This window comes from Anser anser (genome assembly GCF_964211835.1).
Source record: "Anser anser genome assembly, chromosome: 11".
In the NCBI taxonomy this organism is placed as follows: domain Eukaryota; kingdom Metazoa; phylum Chordata; class Aves; order Anseriformes; family Anatidae; genus Anser; species Anser anser.
The window spans coordinates 12899597-12919757 of record NC_139732.1 but is presented as its reverse complement, the minus strand read 5'-3'; the positions used below and the strand labels follow the sequence as shown (position 1 = coordinate 12919757).

Here is a 20161-nt window from a genome sequence, read left to right as displayed (position 1 = left end):
CCGCCGCCGGAGCCGCCCCCCGGGCAGCGCCCCCCGGCGGCGCGGAGGGCCCTGCGCCCGGCCCCGGCACCGCCTCGCCGCCTGCCCTGCTCCCTGCCGTGCCCTGCTGCCCCGGCTCCCGGGGATGCGCCCCGGCAAGGCTCAGCTGCTCGCTCCGGTACTTTTCGTACGGCCGGTGTTTGTACAAGCGGCGCTTGCAGAGGAGCCGAGATGAGCCTTAGGGCTGCGTTCCCGTATGCAAGCGCACAACACATGATTTTCTTTTCCGTAGGTTGTGAGAAAGGGAAAAGTTTCGATCCACAGAGCTGAAGCGGATTCGGAACGTTGGGCTGTGAGGTTACAGCTGAGGAAACCTAGGGAAAATCTCACTGAACAGATAAACGCCAGGACCCAACCGTGCGCTGCAGTGAACGGCGCACTTTCCAAGTCCCTCAGAACAGAATGCAAGCAAACCAAGTAAAACCTCATCATTTTATCCTTTGGCTCTGGATAGGGCAGGTAAGACTCCCACAGGATCTTTGGAAAACAAGGTGGATGTGCTCAGCATGCTTGCTGTCCCAGGGCACGGCGCTGGAGAGAAAAGGCAAGCTGGACACTCACTGCTCCTCCTAAACCCAGCCTAGCACAGGGCGAGGAATGGCAGCTGGCCTGGGGGAAGTCGGCCACTTCCAGAGCACAATTCACCCACCTCTTCCTACCAGGACTGCAGATGGGAGAGGAACATTGTTTTCCGAAAGCAGTGCATGGTGGAACAGAACACAGAAAACACGCAGAAGTGCATAAGCTTTCAGAGCATACCAGCCAGTCCTTTGGTAAACTATAACTTGTGACAGTACCTGCAAAGGCATCGAGGCATACGTTTAAAAGAGCTCCTCAATACTGGTGTGTGAATGCTTTTTTTCTCAGATCAAGAAGGCCAGAGCTGTACCACTACACAGCTGAGACATTTGTCTGCCACAGTAAATTCTGCATGACACTGCATTAAAACCCAGGCGTAAGCACCCCTGCAACCCGGTGAAGCCTGGCTGCACCCCAGGCCTGGCTCTAGCAGCTGGGGTCTGGGCGGCAGGGCACAGCGCTGCTCATGCACTCCGTGGGAGGGGAGATGGCCCTGAGGTGTCCCTGCGAGCAAAAGCGGAGACACGGGGCTGGGGCAGATGTGGAGCTACTCACTGCGCCCCTGGGAGTTAGAGCAGTGACTAATTATGGAAATCTGCATACACACTCCTATGTGCACATCAGCATGTACGAGCTGGCAAGCAAAGCAAATGTGTTGTAGCTACTGTAACCACACACCTGACCGAGGACAGGATCAGGACCACTCCCCCAGACGTCTGCATTGCTGCTATTCAGGCACATGTGCTCAAACATTGAGCTCGCTAAAGCTTTTCCAAGTTTTCTCTGAAATGCTATTGAACTATTTTTATTGCTATTTTCAAATCTGGCTAGAAAGGTTCACCTGTTTCCCAGAGCAAAGTCAGGGAAAACATACTTTTGGCCACTAAAAGCCAGAACAGATCTTGTCCTGAAGGCACTTCAGAGCTCTGGATCCTGGAATTTGGCAAGGGACAGTTTTTGTGGCAGAGATGGGTGGGCTGTCTTCTGCTGACCTCTGAAAAGCTTTCCAGAGCTCGGCACAGTGATAAACATCTTGAAATCTGCATGCCCTCTTCCTGCAGCTGGAAAGCCTCCAGCACAATGCTGCTGAACCATCCAGAGCCACCAGTCCTGCCTGCAGCTCCCCATCCATCACAGCTGCTCCCAGGACTGCTCAGCTGCCTCTCCCCATCCCACCAAACAGTGAGGCAGTGACTGTCTCAGGTTAGAGTGTCAGAAAGATTCTTGCAGGGACCCCAAGCCCACAAATCCTGAGTAAATGGTGCTCCGTATACACAAATTAGCTGGACAGAGGGTCTGCTGCAAGCGTGGCACACTCTAACCTTGCTGCAGACTCACACAGCACCAAGTGGAGAGCAGGTTTCATCTGCTTGGATTACATGTTTGTAAAACCTTAACTCTGCAAGATGAATAGGAAACAAGAGAAGCCCATGGCCTACAGCTAGCTAGCAGAGAAAACGGTGGCAAATAAAAACAATAAACAGACATTCAAAGTTTTGCGTAATTTGGTGTGTCAGTGAAACACAGCTTTTAATTTGTGACTCCATTTTTAATGGGATCCCCATCACACCCTGTGGGCAAAGATGGGCTCCAGGCTGTGCCACAGCCATTCTCTCCCCTCTCCTCTATGTGTGCACACTTCGAGAAGCTTCATTGTGCTCTAGCAATGAGTGCCTGTCAGTGACAAAGATCCTCCTGGGAGAGGTGCTTCTCCTGGTGCTGGCACGAGGATGAGGAGCAGGGCTCTTCCCATGGACCAGCTGTGGTTATGACTCAGGTGTGTTTTGAAGATGAGCTTTGACACGTTCTGGCCATCACATGGATGTGAGGCCTCCTCACCGGGTTCTCCTGCACACGCAGCAATGGGGAGTGCACCATTCCAAACTAGCTTTGTCATGGGGCCACAAAAAGGACCGGCATCACCATGGCATGGGTTTATATTGTTCCATACTCAGGTTGACTTGCATCTCTCATCCCAGAAGAGCCACAGAGAGGCATCACCACCCCTATCAGCAACTGTCGGGGAGGGAGGCACAGTTATACTGGCCTGCCCGCAACCTAGTCAGGCCACAGCGTGAGCTGCAGCATGGCTGCAGCAACAGGGCCTCTCAGAAACGATGCCCAGCACCTGGCAGAGCTCCTGGACCTGGCCATGCCAGCTCCCCAGTGGGAGACCCCCAGGCCACAACCGAGCTGTGCCAGGGGCCAAACCGCGCCTGGCCCAGTGGCGGAGCTGGCAGTGGCCAACGTGCAGGGCTCAAGCCAGGGAGCAGGGCCTCCGTGCGTGTGCCGGGGCCTCCCTGTGCCTGTGAGTCCTGCCCCCCACCCCACCCGTGCCCGTTCCACCGTTGCCACAACACAGCCATGGCGGAGCAGGTGCTGGCGGTGCTGCCCCTGCCGCAGCTGCGGGCACGCCTGCAGGAGGAGCGGTACCGGCAGCCGCGGGGGGGGACAGCAGCGTGGGGTGGGGGTCCCGGGCTGGGTGCAGCAGCCCGAGGATGTAGGGGTGGTGGGGCCTGGGCTGTAACCGGGGTTGGGCAGGGACTGAGGCTCGGGCAGGATGGGAGAGGGACAGGGATGGGGCCACCCCCAGCCACCCAGTGTCCCTTCCTAAAGGGCTCCTGTCCCAGGCTCTATTGGTCTCTGGGGTCTGGGTTTTTGAGCAGGGGCAGGTCTGGGGGGCTTTTCTGCATCCTGGTTCAGGGAGGGGAGACCTTCAGCCCTCATTTGGGGGTGTTGTTTTACCTTGAGTTAGCTTCTTTCGGCTCTGCCTTTGCACACTGGCCACACGCAGTGACACTGTACTTGGCCCGATGCACGTCCCTGAGAGCTGGGTCTCATCCCGACCCCATCATTTTGCAGTCATGCCATCGCTTTGCTGAGAGCTGAGGTGGAGATGTTTGAGAATCAGTACCGTAAGATGGAGCCGAGCAGCCCAGTTCTCCAGCGGCAGCCGGTGGCCCACGACTCCCCGCCAGAGCCGGTGCACGTACTGGTACGGAGCGGGGTAGCCACCGTGTGGGCTGCACAAGTGACTTAACCCCAACACCTGCCCGAAAACAAGTGCTAGCTGGGCCTTTAGGTGTAAGCTTTGGGCTTCCTTGCTGTTCTGCACTCAGCGTAGAGGCCAGGCTGCCTTCCGATTTCTCCTCTCCCAGCTGCTGCTGTCTCTGGTGTATGACAGCACTGTGATCGCCTGAACAGCAGGTGCCAGGTAGATCTGGAAGCACTTCACACACTAAAGAGTTAACCCCCCCACAGAGTAATCTGAAGGAGAAACTAAACATACAGTGGGGCTGATGCCAGGAAAGCAGGGGACTTTCCCCAGGCCCTGTCAGGTGCTCTCTAACAGATTTCTCCTCCTCTTCCCCTCCTGCAGGAGCCCCTGTAGGCTTAGACCTGCGTGCACCCACACCCAGGTTCCTCTTCCGAGCGCATGTTGCTCTGTTCCTTCTCACTGTAGCCATGATCAGGCTTTTGGGGCAGATTTTCGCCTCCTGGCCTGAACATCTCCTTCCACCAGTGATGCAGTGAGCAGAAGCTCTGCTGTGGAGCTCCTTTCAGCTAGCCTCTTGCAAGGGGCTTCGGCAATGCCTGAGCCTGAAGGAGCCACTTTGGGGGTTTTCTTTTTGAAACTTTGCCTTTGGCCAGAAGGGCCCTTGCCCTGTGCAGAGCAGTGCTGGCATCCCAGTATCTCTGCAGAACCGGTGATCACACCCAAGCAGTGTCGCTTCTCCAAAGACTGAGCTTTAGCCCACCCATGTTGCGAGACCCTCCACTCCTCGGGAAGAGGCAGAAGACCCTATCTGTCCTACACAACAAGGTCTAGATAATGTCCATGCCCATTAACATCTCCACTATTGAGAGGTGTTGTAATGAAGGTGTTGATGAAGGCATCACATTGCCTTTAACCTCCAGCCCTGCACTTGCCCGTTGAAGTGAATTGAAAGTGCTTAGGTAGGAAGGTTTTGTGGGTGGATGAGAGGACAAATGAGGCCAGCTAGGTGTGGCCCCAAGTTACCCCTGTTCTGGATACACCTCTGTGTCCTTACTGTAAGCTGGAATCCCTCTAACCTGACTGTTGAGATTATTTTCTCTTTGAATACATGACAATGCAGCAGCAGTTGGCCTGTGTTGGCTACCTGATGGCATCTGTGCTATTCCTTGATTGTTGCAGACACATGGCAGGTCCAAATCCAAGATGCGTCGTTCAACAGGCTATTTCGTAGGGCTGACAGTGGAGCAGAAATGTGAGCTGGCTGAGCGGGAGCTGGTGGACATGAAGGGTGAAATTCAGAGGATGGAGGAGGACACAGAGAAGACCTTGCAGGACCTCGAGGTATAGCTCTCCAGAAACCTTAGAACCACCAATGTGTCCTGCAGTCTTGTAACCTTTCCCACCTCTTTCAACATGCCATCCCCAGGCCAGTGGGACAGACTTGCTTGGTGTGGGCTGTTCATAGCAGAGCATTGTTGTTAGTGATCCTGACCTGAGAGTGGGAGCCAGAACTGCCCCCTAACTTCACAGTTTCTTGAAGGCAAGTGCACCAACAGAGACCAGATGCGCCTGTCTCTGAAGCTGCATATTATGGCAAGAACTAACAGTTACACAAGATAGCAGAAGATTTTTAGATAGAGAAGCTCAGGTCTGCTATGTGAGATGAAGAAATAGATGCTTGAAAGAAAAAGCTCCTTTTTGTCAGCTTTTTGAATGTGTGTCCCTTGTGCCAGACACATTTTTCAATATAGAAATTCCCAAGCTTTTTCTTGAAAGCAAAAGCTCCTTTCTGTCAGTTTCTTGGATGTATGTCCTTCATGCCAAACATTTTTCAATATAGAAACTCTCAAGAGCTTCCTGCTTTGACTGGGCTCAGTGCAGACCTCTCCAGTGTCTGCCTTTCCAGTCTCTCTAGGATTTCTTCTGCATATGCTCCAAATCTACCAGGCTGCATTCCTGCTTCAGGCTCCTTGCTGCTGCATCACGATCAGCCCTATGCCGTCTGCCAAGACCTCCTCCTAGGCAGGGTGCTCAGGAGCTCTCAGGGAAGGAGAAACCTTTCCCTTCAGTTCATGCCGCTGATGTAGCAGCTGGGACAGAGGCAGCAGGCAGCCCATGTCCCTCTGGTGTGGCCACAGGTCATACATTGTAAACAAAAGACAGTCCCAGGATTGGCTTAGTAAGGCTGATGATGGTTCTAAGTCAGGATGGAATGACAGACGCTGAAAGTCAGGCATGGGAGAGATTTATTCTGATGTTCGTTTTTGAATAAGTGAAGTAGCAGTGCTCTGTAAGACTGTGTCATGTGCCCTGTGCTGCACAGGGTGAACCTCAGTGCACCCACAGGAGAAATGCTCCTAACTCCATCAGAGTACGTCTGGTCATTTCCAGTGTCCCCTATTCCCTAAGCTGTTTGAATTAGGGAAGTTAGCACCTCTTGACTCTTACGTGACTTCATTTCTACAGGCAGTCATACAAGAAACAGATATTTGGTGGACTGATGTTAAGAAAGCAATCAGTGACTTTGAGAAAGACATCGTCAGTACCATCTCCAACAAGAAAGGGAGCATTGTAGCTTCCGAGAAGCTGCTGAGGTACCTAGAGGAGAAGAACCACCAAAGGGTCAGTGCAGCAGGGCAAAAGTTGAGCCTGGTCTGTCATCTGAAATGTATGGTAAAAAATTTGGGTTAAAACCTATTTCCCATACTCCCATATGGTCTGCCTCACATTTTCAGACTATCTTAGCAACTACCCCAGCTGCTCATCAGCTTGGTGAGCACAACTATGAGTACAGGTGATGCAAGGCCCAGCCCTCCAGCTCAGCAGAGCCCAGGGAAGTGCAAAGCCAATGTCCCACATGTGGGGCAGGAGGATGCTGAACAGCGTTTCTCATGGGAGGGGAAGTGCTCGTTTTTTAGGAGCAGTACAGGTGAGATGAATCATAGATTCATAAAATCATTAAGGTTGGAAAAGATCTTTAGGATCATCTGGTCCAACCATCACTGTACTACCAATGTCACCCAATGAAGGGAAAATACACAGGAAAGCATGAGGTCCTGGTGCTCTTCCTCCTCCCAGACTGCTGTTCCGCTATAACCTGCTTTCTTTCTTTAGGATCTGATGAAAGAGAAGTTGCGCTTAGAAAACAGTTTTCTCAAGGGTTACAAGAAGAAGCTGCAGCAGCAGCTCAGGCAGGTACATGCAGCAGTCTAGGAGAAACAGGGGTGAGATGGCCTGTGAAGAACACAGCTGTCTTTAGGACAACTTTTCCCACCAAACAAAGCCCTCTTTATTTGGGGCTGAGCTGTGGTCGGCAACCTGTAGCTCTGCTTCTCTGGGGTTTGCAGAAGGAGCAGATGGGAGAGACGCTCCGTGAGGTCCGCTCACAGCAGCTGCAGGTTACAAAGGAGCAGTACGAAGAGAAGATTGATGAGAAGAACAAGGAGCTGCAGCAGCTAAAACTGACTTTAGGGAAGACCGTCCGGATCCTCAACTTCCGTAAAGTGAGTGGAACTCCCAGTGCCTCTGCTTTCCCTTTCCGAGGGTCACACGTGAGCTGATTAGCAGCTCTTATATCCTTCCCTTTCTCAGTCAGAGGATGCCAGGCACCTCCCAGTCTTTCCACTGATGTGGTAGCTCAGTGTGTGTGCGGGGGGGGGGGTTGCCTGACATGCCAGGAGCCCCACTGAGCTCCCTCTGTGCAGTGATGTCCTCATTCATGTTTGGCTGCAGCCTGATGGTGAGGTTTGTGCTTTGCAGACAGGTTATTTTATACCCTGATGAAAATTCCCACAGGAAAGAGCTTTGGTGCTGACGCATAGAAAAATACATTTCTTACATAACGTGACATTTGAAAAGATGCCATGAGCTGCAGCCCCTGATCTTATCAGTGAAAAGTGCTTTCAGCTGGGGCGGATTTGTCTCTCTCAGATGAGCCCTTCTGTCTGGGTCCATCCTAAACCCAGGCTTCAGTGCCACAGTGTAATAATACAGGCTGTGACAGCCAGGTACCTCGAAGCAGTAGCTGTGGCCGCTGACTGGAACCCCCCCACCCAAGTCACGCCCCATGGAGCATAACAGCTTTCACCACCCTGCTGACCATGCCCCAGCAGACGCAGGCTCCTGCCCTTCCTGGCAAGCGGCTCTGTTTTGCCACTGACAACTGGAGATTTGGGGCTGTCAACACAGGGCTGTGGCCCACAGCCGCCATCACTCCTGGCTAACGCAGTGCCAGTGCTTGGCAGACAGCACAGGGCCGTGTTTGGAGCACAGCTCCTGCACCACCAGCGGAGACAAAGCCCAAGGAGAGGGCCCACATAAGCAGTAGAGATGTCTTTGCATGTACCAGAGAGCTGCTGTTGCATCTACTAACAGTGTCCTTCTCTCTTGTTCCAGAAAAAGCTTCAGAACACCATGGAAACATCGACATCTCTAATGAAAGACATCTCCCAGAAGACGGAGCTGCTGGAGAAGATTGAAAGAGAAACTACTCTGGTGGAGAAGGTAAGAGAGTGAATTGGGAATCCCTGAGACATAACTTAAGAGGACTCTCTGTAGGTATTTGTTATGGTACATTAGACACTGATGCCCATTTGAGGTCCAGCAATAACCTGGATATGTGCATGCCATGGTGGGACTGAGAATAAGTCCTGGAGCTCCTGCCGATGCCATTAATACTGGTCAGCTTTGCCCTTTGTGGATTTTGCCCCTCCAGGGACCAGCCACTGCCTTCTTGAAGTTCTCTTTCCTTGAGCTTTTCAACAACAGTGTCCTCTCCAGTGAGAGGTGGCAGTGCTGTTACCCAGCTGGGCCAGCACAGCTTTGGGCAGCAGGCTCAAGGCGCTCTCGAGCAGCCCATCTGTGGGATGGAGGCACAGGTGGATGCACCATATTATGCCCTCAAATGTGCAGCTGCTCTCGGGGCTTCAGTTTATCCTGCCTGCCTGCTTCCCTGGAGGGCTGGCCACCAGCTGGCAGGGGGACATTTTCCTGGGATGTCCTTGCCCTCTGTCCCTTTCCCTCCCGCAGCAACGAGCCAAAGCGGAGAGTCTGGACCGGTGGCTGCAGAAACAGCTGTCGGACTACAGCGCCCCTCCCGTGATGAGTTATGTGCAGACGGCAATGGCTGTCACTGACCTGGAAAAGAGTATCAAGGCTTGGCAGAGGAGGGCAGCAATTGCTGAGGTGAGTGAGGCAGAGCCGGGTACACGTGGGCCGGGCACCGGCTCCCGGTGTCGCTGCTGAGGGCAGGGCTGGAGGCTCTTTCTGGTGGCTGCTCCCTACCCCCAGGATGGAGGCTGAATTTTAAATGAGCTCAGAGGGGGAGCCGATGCAAGGGTGTAGTGTGTAACTGGACAGGCTGCACCACCAGGCTGCTCTGATACTGAAACCTGAAGGGTGTGCAAGGAGAAGGGGACGTGTGGTGGCCCAGTATGTCTGTCTCTGCACAGGCCTTCCCCAACACCCCAGACAGATGGTGGCTCTCCAGTGCTTGTGGTCCTCTTTGATGATCTCAAACATTTATTCCTCATCTGTATCGTGACTCTTCCCTGGAAAGGAAAGGCTGTGCCTGGCCAAGAGCCAAGCATGAGTTCATGGCAAAGTTGCAAGAACAGTATCTTTGTCTCTGCCCCTGGCCCAAGTCCTGCAGCCTGGGAGGAGGTGAGGAGATAAGGCAGGAGCGTTGCCAAAGCCCAGAGATAGCAGGACACATCCCTGTCCCTACCCGGGCGGGATGTCAATGTGCACAGTGGGCGAGGAGAGATGCTGCTGGGGCAAAGCCAGCTCCTAGGACAGGTCATGAGGTCCTGCCCATCAGCACCCTGCTCACCCCTGAGCAGGGGCTGGGAGTAGGATGGTGCTGGGCTGTGTCTGCCCAGCACTTTGTTCCCCAGTACCTTGGGCTGGGACTGGCTGTGCTTTTGTGGTCCAGCCTTTCTCAGAGGTCAGAACGGTGTTTGGGCTTGAACCTCCAGAGCCAGCATGGCAGGTTGAGAAGTGTGGATCTGACTGCAGCTGCTGCAGAGCTTGTGGGCAGCTCAGCCACAGACCTGGGCTCTGGCTTGGACGCACTCCATGTGCAGTGCCCGGAGCCTTGCCAGCCTTGGAACTACAGAGATGTCAGGGCTCAAGGAACAAGAGATGGTTGCTGTAGTTGTCCCTGAGATAAGAGGAGTGACACCAAGGATCTTGTTTTTCCTGCCAGCCCCTCTGTGGCAGGACAGGTCAAACAGCCCTGCTGCTGTGCAGAGGGCTGTAGGTCTCCACGCAGTGCTTTTGTGTGATGTCTCCAGGCTTCCTGTAGCATTCGGAGGAAAACCAAAGCTGGTTTAGACCAGCAGGAGCTCTTCTCAGTGTGCTGCAGCGAGCACTGAGCTCAGGTGGTAGTGGGGCAAGTGAACGGGCATGCAGTACCGCAGCTTAGAGCCTAGCAGCTTCCTCCACAACGTACCACTGCTGTCTGAACATACTAAGGCCTTCTCCTTTCTTCTTTTGCAGATGACCTTGCAGAGCTACCGCAGAGCATGGAACCAGGTCAAGATGTCTGGTAACCAGCAGATAGCAGAGGGAGCCGCCCCATTCTTCTGAGTGGATTAACCCAGCTTCCTAGTAATGATAATTTTGACATTGCTGTTAATAAAGCCTTTCACTTATCTTTTAAGGTCAGACAACTTCCATGAGTAAATTCCCATTTCAGGGCCACAGGCAGATAAGATTTGTGATGTAATTCTTAGCTCCTCTCATCTCCCCTCCACTTAACTTCCTGGTCAATAAGATACTAGTCCTAAGGGATCTACAGGAGCCCATGGTTGGATTGAAACCCACCACAACAATCAGCAAAACAATCCTACTGTTAATCTCTCCATAGTCCATTGTGAGGTGTGCCCAAGTTTAGCCATTCCAAAGGCAAAAACCAAAAACTTATGTGTGTAAAGAGCTTGAAAACATTGCACCACCTTCTTCCCTACTGCCCTCCTGCAAGTCTGTCCCCTCTATTTAATACATTCATATATGAACAGAGGCTAGAATCTGTAAGTGGAATTTTTACTCCCAAATGAAGGATTCATGTATTCATTGATAAAGGTTCTGAAAGTTGCTCTACTTCAAGAAAAACACCAGCAGTCTCCTCCTGACAAGGAGTAATGCAACAGTGCTTCTGCATATCAGCTTGAACCGGTGGAGTGCTGGTCTACTGGGATGGAGGACAAAGGTTCAGAGAGATTCTGTATCTACACTTCTTTCCTTTTTTAAAAAACACCCCTGTATTCATGAAATAAAATGTTCAGGAGGGTAGTGTTTTGTTTTGAGCTGTCAAAGGCAGGGAGAGGGATGGGAGGAGGATGGAAGATTGCCATGGAAAAGTTCAGAGTAAGTGACACTGGGCTCAGGCCTGAACTTGAAGTTTGTGTGCTTAGAACTCAGTGGAAAGGAATATGCTGAAAAGGCCCTAGTGCTGCTGGATTTTAGCCCGTACCTTTTGCCTTTAAAAAAGGCAAAGTAAAAAAGGGAGAAGAATATAAATCTCATTGTCTTTCCTCAAGCCAAGAAAAACGCTGCAGGAAGTTGTGTCTGCTGGTTGTCTGTGCCAGAGACTTGAGATATCTTCACTTGGTTGCTTGATTTGATTTGCGTTTTTCTGAAGAAGGTCTGGACCCACAGCAGGACTCCCTGGAAAGAGGCTACTTTGTTTGATGGACATTATTTGAAGATTATTTGTTTGGGTTGAAGTGTTAGCCAGGAGTTGGACTTGATGATCCTTGTGGGTCCCTTCCAACTCAGGTTATTCTATGATTCTATGATTCTAAGCACTAGGCTTGTCTGATGCTGCAAGGCAGGCTGTGGAAGCTGCAGAGGAGCCAACCCTATGGGGAAATTTGTTGTCAAATGTGTAAACGTAGCATCCTGCAAGCTGCAGGGAGATGAAACCACTCATGCATGAAATGATGAAGAAACCCGTGGCGCTGTTGTGAGGGCATCTCTTTGGTCAGTCCCAGCATGTGGCAGCTTCCACCAGGCTCTGTGGCCTGGCCCTTCTGCAGGCCCTGCTAGGTCAGCCAGCTGTGCTCTGTTTGCCCCCCCATCACTACAAGCAGTTATTCTCTGGTGACCAGATCTGTCACCAGAGCTGCCTTTTCCCTCTGGACAAGCACTGGTGATCCCTTAACGCAAGAGGAACCAGAGGGGATTCCCTGGGAGATTCCAGGGTTTAATAGCTCAGATTGTGCACCTACAGGAGAGCTGAGCACTGTGATCATATAGGGCAGGTCATTTTGACATGGCATGCATGAACCAAGCGGTTTTCTGATCACAAAAGAATACCTCAGTTACCTAAAGCAACAAAACAGTGAGAAGGATATAACAAACAATCCCTTTCCCAAGTACCTGAGGCCAGTGTAAGTATCCCTTGGAGATGGGAAGCATCTCCCCACTGCAGGAGTCATAAATCGGAAATGGCCCATCCCCAAAGGAGTTCAGGTCTAGCTTTTCTTACTGGGGTTGAAACCATCTTCCTGAAATACCCTCACTGTTCATCTGGAGGTCTCTTCCCAGTCTTTGGGTGAAGGCTGCAGATGAGCTCATGCCCTGGTGAGTGTGGGGAACGCGTCCACTCCTGGTGGCCACTCTTGGTGGTGGCCAAGATCCATTCGCCGTAGTGGGACACTGGGGTGCACAGGAGTGGCCCATAGCATCTCATGCGACTGTCACTGAGAATGCCTCTCTGGATTCTTTTCTCAGTTCCTTTAATGTGGCACACGACAGGGTTTCCAGGGCCACCCTTTGGGAGGCAGAACAAGGTTGTGTCACAGCAGCCCTCTGCCTGCCTCCACAGGATCCCTCAGATCCTGTGGACTTCACTGGCGCGAGAGGAGGGCAGATCACATCAGTTCAGTCCTTCATCACCACTGGCAACAAAACACCACTAATTCAGGGGACTGCCTGCCTTCAGGCTGATGAAAACCCTTGTCCTGTGTGCCTCTGCCCCACCACCATGCCTGATTCCTCTGTAACGTGCCCCAAAGAACCCCTTCGCTGTTTTGCCTTCTGAGCATCAGGCAGGGAGCTCCTTGGCACTGGCTGAATCAAAAGCCCTTGGAGATGAGGTGTGTGGCTGTGGCAGCAGGAGCAGCAACTGCAGGCTGCAGTGCACAGAGACGGACGTCACGGGTTCAGGCACGGTCCCACACCTGCTGTTTGCAAGCTGCGTGGAAGGGATGTTTCCAGCACGAGGCTGAGTGAGGAGCTGAGGGGACTGGGGCCCCTTCCCTCCCTGTTCCCATCCCCTCTCTGCGTGCTGCAGGCCTGGTGGCATCAGGAGGTGGTCGCAAGGTTGGCAAGACCCTGCTGGCATTCTGGGGATCTGGGTCTCCCGCAGCGGGTTCCAGCCAGCTTGCAAGTAACTGCAGCCCCTCTTTAGAGGCTCCTTAACCGCTGATGCAGCAGAGGAAGAGGTAGTGATGCCGGGAGAAGAGGTGCTGGATGCAGGCACCTCCCCAGCATGCACGTGCACTGAGCAGGGGCTGTTGGAGGCTTGCGGTGCGTGTGCCTGCTCAGACAGCACCTCCGAGGCACAGCTCCTCCTGACCCAGAGCCTCCCGCCCCCACCCTGGTTCCACCTGCAGCAAGAGGCGAGGGTAGCAAGAGCAGGAGGCAGGAGGGCACTCTGGTGCTGATGAAGGGGGTTTATAAAAGATGAGAGGACCCCAAAATGCTTGGGGAGGGGGATGAAAATGGGTCTGGGGAACCTGAAGGTAGCAGGAGGTGCTGCAGCGGCACTACCAGGCTTCAGCTGCCTGCATCTGGGCTTTCCCACAAGCACACGCCAAGGGTCAGGAGCACAGCCAGGCTGCGAGCTCTGGCTGGGGTCAAGAAGCCCCTTCCCAGCTGAGAGGCCAAGTGTGCCTTTGGAGAGCAGGCTGGAGAAGATGGGATGCTATGAGGAATGTGAAAACTCGTTTCTGTCCTGGAGAGCAGGACGAGAGAACTGTTGAGGGAGAGAAATGATGATGGGCATTGTATGCACTAATTAATGCTGAGGGAACTGGGGCTGTTTAGTCTGGAGAAGAGGAGGCTCAGGAGAGACCTCATTGTTCTCTACAAATACCTGAAAGGAAGCTGTGGGGAGCTGGGGGTCAGCCTCTTCTCGCAGGTAACTAGTGATAGGACTACAGGGAATGGCCTCAAGTTGTGCCAGGCAAGGTTTAGGTTAGAAATTAGGAGATATTTCTTCTCAGAAAGAGTAGTCAGGCATTGGAACAGGTTGCCCAGGGAAGTGTTCAAGGAAAGGTTGGGCCTGGTGCTTGGGGACATGGTTTAGTGGGTGACATTGGTAGTAAGGTGATGGTTGGACCAGATGGTCTTGAAGGTCTCTTCCAACCTTAATGATTCTATGATTCTTTGAAACAACTTCAGTTCTTCCCTTGACCGTTCTATGATAAAAAAAGCCTGGGAAGGAGGGGCCAGCAAGCAGCAGCAAACAAAGGCACTGAGGTACCTGGAGGGCTGATGCTCTCCCAGCAGGTCATCCCTGGGAAACTTTCCTCCCTGGTAAGGCCCAGACCATCACATCGGGTGTTTTCTGCAATACTGGGGATGAGCATGGCCAAAGGGAAGGGAAATGGTGCTGGGAGAAGGCTACACACCATGGGCTACACACTGGAGGGAAATCGTGGTTCGAGAGCTCATTTAAACCTGCATGCAAACCACGTCAGTGTTAGCTGAACTGATTTCTTCCAAGCTTTTAAATATGTTTCTTGTAAACAGAATTAGCAAGGACAGGGTCCATGTCATGGTACATTTAGGACAGAGGCAACCCAGGGAAACCGTAGATGTTTTTTTCATGGTTGTCCTCTCCCTGGATATAGCCAGTCCTGCACATAAGAAACTCAGTGCCCTGTATCTCTGTTCCTGTAATAACTCTGTAAGTGCTTATCAGTCCCACTGAGAAGGGCCTTTCACATGTATTATCCCTGCCTCTTGTGATGCTGTGTTTGAAATGCCTTGGGAATCAGCTGGGAGGCAGCTGATGATCCCCAGGCCTGTCTGTCGTTGATCTGTGCTAAAAGGGGCCACTTGCCCTGCAAGAGCCAGGAAAAAATAGCTGTGAGACACCAGTTGCACCCTGCCCTCCCCATGGGGAGACTGCTCCGAGACTGGGCCCTGGCCACTGGCCAGGCTGTGCCACCACAAATGCAATGTGCTGCGAGGTGATGCAGCCTCCGAAGTCATGAGGTTAAGCCCTGTGGTTAATGAAGCTCGCCCAGCTCTGCTTGGAGACAAACCCAAAGCTCTGCCCACAGCAGGCGAACACGGTGCTGTTGTGAGCTTGTGCAAAGTCTGCCTAGGGCAGGAGGGGATCCTGCTACACAAGTGATCTTTTTGGCTGCATGTCCCCTTGTGTTCCAGCATTTTTGGTATCTGCTGGATTGTTCCCACTGCCAAGGAAAATGTATGAAGTAAAAGCATCTGATAAAAATCAACTGACTGCAGTAAAACACCAACCCAGCTAAACCTGTCTGTATAGCTCAGCCTGAGCAGCCTCTGAGATATGTACCTTCAGTTTCACAGACTCACAGAATGGCTGAGGTTGGAAGGGACCTCTGGAGATCATCCAGTCGAACCCCCCTGCCAACCAGGGTCACCTAGAGCATGTTGCACAGGATGGCATCCAAGTGGGTTTTGTGTATCTCCAGAGGAGACTCCACAATCTCTCTGGGCAACCTGTGCCAGTGCTTTGTCACCCTCATAAAAGAAATGTTTTTTCGAATTCATCTGGAACTTCCTCTGCTTCAGTTTGTGCCCGTTGCCTCTCGTCTTGTCACTGGACACAACTGGAAAGAGTTTGGCCCCATCCTCTTGACACCCTCCCTTCAGATATTTACACACATTTATAAGTTCCCCTCTCCATCTTCTCCTCTCCAAGCTAAACAGGCCCAGCTCTCTCAGCCTCTCCTCATATGGGAGATGCTCCAGTCCCCTCAGCATCTCGGTAGCCCTCCGCTGGACTCGCTTCAGGAGCTCCATGTCCCTCTGGTACTGGGGAGCCCAGCACTGGACACAGTGCTCCAGGTGCAGCCTCCCCAGGGCTGAGGAGAGGGGGAGGATCACCTCCCTCGACCTGCTGGCAGCACTCTTCCTTTGCACCCCGGGATACCACGGGCCTTCTTGGCCACAAGGGCACACTGCTGGCTCATGGCTAACCTGCTGTCCACCACGACTCCCGGGTCCTTGTCTGCAGAGCTGCTCTCCAGCAGGTCAGCCCCAGCCTGTACTGGTGCTTGGGGTTACTCCTGGATGCAGGACTCTGCATTTGTCTTTGTTGAGCTTCATGAGGTTCCTCTCGGCCCAACCCTCCAGCCTGTCCAGGTCCCTCTGAATGGCAGCACAGCCTCTGGGGTATCAGCCACTCCTCCCAGCTTTGTGTCGTCAGCAAACCTGCTGGGGGTGCACTCCGTTCCATCGTCCAGGGCGTTGACGAATAAGTTGAACAACACTGGACCCAGTACTGACCCCTGGGGCACACCGCTAGCTACAGGCCTCCAACTAGACTCTGAACCACTGAACACAACCCTCTGAGCTCTGCCATCCAGACAATTGCCAATCCACCTCACCGTCCGCTCATCTAGGCCGCACATCCTGAGCTTGTCTATGAGGATGTTATGGGAGACGGTGTTGAAAGCCTTGCTGAAGTCAAGGTAGACCACATCCACTGCTCTCCCCTTGTCTACCCAGACAGTCATCTCATCATAGAAGGCTATCAGAGTGGCCAAACATGACTTCCCCTTGGTGAATCCATGCTGACTATTCCTGATCACCTTCTTATCCTCCACATGCTTGGAGTTGACCTCCAGGATGAGCTGTTCCACCACCTTTCCAGGGATGGAGGTGAGGCTGACTGACCTGTAGTTGCCTGGGTCCTCCTTCTTGCCCTTTTTGGAGACTGGCGTGATATTGGCTTTCTTCCAGTCCTCAGGCACCTCTCCTGTTCTCCACGGCCTTTCAGAGATGATGGAGAGTGGCCTAGCAATAACATCCACCAGCGCCTTCAGCACTCATGGGTGTATCCCATCAGGACCCAGGGATTTGTGGATGTCAAGTTTGCGTAAATGATCTCTCACCCAATCCTCCTCAACCAAGGGAAAATCCTCCTTTCTCCAGTCTTTCTTTGGTCTTAGCAGTGAAGACAGAAGCAAAGAAGGCATTCAGTAACTCTGCCTTCTCTATATCCTTTGTTACCAAAGTTTATCACCTAGAAAAACATACAATATCATGCTTGCCACACCACCGGTGCAAGGGCTTCAGTTAATGCTTGTGTTACCAAAGCACAGAGAAATGTCTGAGAGCTAGGTGCTGCTTCCTTCCCCAAGCCTGGTTCCCTGTTGTGCAATGACATGTCTGTGCCCTGCCTCTCAAATCATCTCCTTGGTGTTTTGTGCTTCTCCTTTTGTGCTTCCAGGTCACACTGTTCCCCACGCTGCTGGCCTTAGCACTGAGCTCCTAGCTCCTGGCTTGGTGGCTCTCCTGGCCAGGTGCTCAGCAGGAACACTGCAGATCATCTTCAGAGAGCTGGCAGTTATGTGTTACTCACTGACTTTCAGAAAGATTTGCTTTTCCTCCCAGCCTCCTGGTTTACAGCCCACTTAGTTAATGTCCAAAGACCAAATATCACACGTGGCTGAACGTACTTGCTCTTGCAGTTTCCACAGGGATCACTGAGAAACGTGGGAAATCAACCAGTGCCTTCAAACACTTATCTCCAAGGCAACATTTGAACCATCTGTGAGTAATCCAGTAAGATTCCCAGTGCTGTGATCGATGGTTTTGGTTCTGAACTGAAGGCAGCAGCTGCAATGGAGGCTCCCATGGCAAAGGCATGCACAGCATGGCTGGGCCAGGTACCAGGATGCATGGAAGAACAAGGCCACCGGCACATTCCTCTTGATTGACTTCATTTCTGCACACATGTGAGGGGGTCCATCTGAAGATGATGGTGTTTGCCATCCTCAGAGAAGGTGGCCTGGGACTGTGGGGCCAGTAGTGAATGACTCCAGGCAAGAAGAGCTGTTGTGCAGAAGGTCTGCAGCACAAATTGCTTACTCTATGTCTTGAAAATGTCTCTGGATGGGAACTTTGCCATTTTATCAAAGCATACTCAGAGGCCACTGCAGGTGTTGTCTGCAGCAGCTGTGGAAGGGCACTGCGCCCTGCTGTGACCCACGGTGCATGGGCTGTAGCAGCTCACTGGAGCTATTTGGCCTTTATGGAGTATGCATGAAGCAGCCTGGTGATGGAAAGGGCATCAAATGACCTTGGAAACATTTTGTGAATTGGATTGATACCTTTTGAAGGCCACTAGAACCAGTGGAACCTTCAGATTCCTTCCAGTCCTGTCCCCCATGTCCCTCCCAATGAGAGCAGAAGACAGCAAAGAAAAAGAGGGGGAAAGTACAAGAAAGCTAAGGCAGAAGAGGAAGTGTCTGAAGAGGCCTTGGTTTGATATTCTAACAATGGTGCAAAGAGCTGATCCAGGATAAATCCACCTTGGTGTCTCAGATTTGCTCAGACAGGGCTGGTGTCTCATTGGGAGGTTTTATGCCAGATCAGGTATCACAGGAATCAGGCACCCTTCAGCCACTTGCACGTGAGAAATGACCAAAGAAACAGATCCCTGCAGCCCTCACAACCCTGCTCTGCTCCTCACCCTCGACAGGGACAAACACCAGCCTGCAATTTTTAATCTTATCTCTGTAGCCAGATGGAATTTTATAGCTTTAGTAGATCCTTCCATATGAAGGGTGAGGTTATTTCAAACTCGGGGTTGTATTGTGAGCTATGTTTTGTGTAGAAAGGAAGGCAGAAAGTACATGGCGACTAGGTTCTGGGCAGGGCAGAGAACAGGCGGTCTCAAAGTTGAGCCCTTCTAGCAGCAGATGGGGCATTGGTCAAGAAAGTACAGCAGCACCATCGGAGGGGTTCCAGGGGCCAGGCTGATCCACATCAGCATGTTACAGTAGCAGCCATCAAAAAAACGTTTCAAGAGGCAGGAGAGTGAGATACGCCAGCAAAAGCAGACAGCAGTCACTAACAAGAGTCTGGTCATCTGGTTATACCATTCTCTAAGGGATCAGCATGCCCTTAACTAGAGGACAGATCCATACCGAATTTGTTTTTCTATTATGAGGATGATGACTCAATTTATTTCCGAAAGGTGCCCTTGCCAAAGGGCTCTGTGTTTGTGTACTTCAGAACAGAACAATTAAAAACCTTGTTAATGCTAAAATCCTACCAGGCTAGCACAAAAAGGAGAAAGAAAGGGTCATACACACAGAGCCAAGAAGTGCTAAATTTACAGGCATCATAGGAATGGAAAGATTTTTAAATTATTTTAAAGATTTTTAAATTGAAGGCCGAAAGAGATTAGATGGGAAGGATTACAGAAGACCACAGGTTCTGTGTTCAGAAACCATCACTGTTAGGCAGATTGTTACGCTGAGGAAATCTGCCTCCCAGACAACGCTCAAAAGCTTTCAAATCAGTTGCAGACTCAGTGCAGCTTGGGTGACGTGGTCTGGTCCTGCTGGGCTGGTTACAAAACCCTCCGGGCTCTGGTCTCATTCGCTGAGAAAGATTTGACAGGAAGTTCAGGAATGGCTCAAAGATCTGGTTTATGTTTTCTCACCTCTCTGGTGGTTCTAGACTTTGCATAAAACCTCCAGAGGATGAGGAGATGTTTTTCTGACAGACTTACAAACAAGGGTTTCTGGATGCGTGGCTTTTTTTGTGTGACAGAAATGGAGGATGCTCTTCACTACACGTCAGAAGTTACATTGCCCCAGAGCACTCCATTCTGAAACTGTAATTTGCAGTCTTGCCTGTCTTATGCCAGAAAGTCAAAAAAGACAGTTTTAACTACTAGCCTAAAACTACAGTCTTCGTGATTTAATTGTTAAATGTTAAAATAAAGGTAGCAAGGGTTCTGTGATCGGTGCCCTGACAGATTTACGTTTGCTGGCAGATTCCTCATTGTAATGGCAGTCTTCCTATACCTGTGATAGCATAGCAGTAGGCATCCAAAACTGGAATGTCTTCATTGGGATGGCAGATACTGGAAAAGACAAGACCAAGAGTCTGACAAGCACTGTCCTGTGGGATTGTGTCTTGTGTAGTGGGACTTCATTGACAGCTTTTCTTCACGTTGGAGTGAAATTTAAATTTCTCTGGCTTCCAGGGCTTCCCCAGAGCATTAGCTAGAAGCAGTAAAGTAATGTTCTTGGTATTAAGTGATGGTGTAATCTCTGCTACAAATTCTTCTGTCCTAGGAGGAGGAGATGCCATGCAGACTGATGGCTCTTCCAGTTTCTGCCTTCATCCCCCCTACATCCAGCTATCCTGCATCACTGACGCAAGGACGAGAGGGCTCCAGAATTTTTCCCTGGGGGACATATTCCTAATCCCTGTGCGAACTGGGCTGCTCCAAGCCTGCAGGATGCCCAAATACATGAATGACTGCTAGAGTATCCAATGACTAATGCAATGGCTTGTTCTGCC

At 51.7% G+C, this 20161-nt stretch overlaps 1 protein-coding gene across 3 annotated transcripts; it reads left to right on the top strand.

Moving 5' to 3' along the window:
* Positions 1 to 2436: 2436 nt before the first annotated feature.
* Positions 2437 to 11657, top strand: CFAP263 (cilia and flagella associated protein 263; the record flags this gene model as incomplete). 3 transcript variants are annotated; one of them, XM_083851316.1, is made up of 9 exons in its annotated part: positions 2437 to 3047; positions 3481 to 3613; positions 4796 to 4957; positions 6083 to 6238; positions 6731 to 6811; positions 6964 to 7119; positions 8012 to 8119; positions 8645 to 8800; positions 10115 to 11646. In XM_083851316.1, the coding sequence occupies 9 exons, from the start codon at positions 2437 to 2439 to the stop codon at positions 10202 to 10204; spliced, it is 1653 nt and encodes a 550-aa protein (XP_083707442.1). In that variant the 3' UTR covers positions 10205 to 11646. The 3 variants fall into 3 exon arrangements, with proteins under 3 accessions (XP_083707442.1, XP_083707443.1, XP_083707444.1); XM_083851317.1 differs by lacking the exon at positions 6083 to 6238 and having other exon boundaries at positions 10115 to 11654; XM_083851318.1 differs by lacking the exons at positions 6083 to 6238; positions 6731 to 6811 and having other exon boundaries at positions 10115 to 11657.
* Positions 11658 to 20161: the final 8504 nt, after the last annotated feature.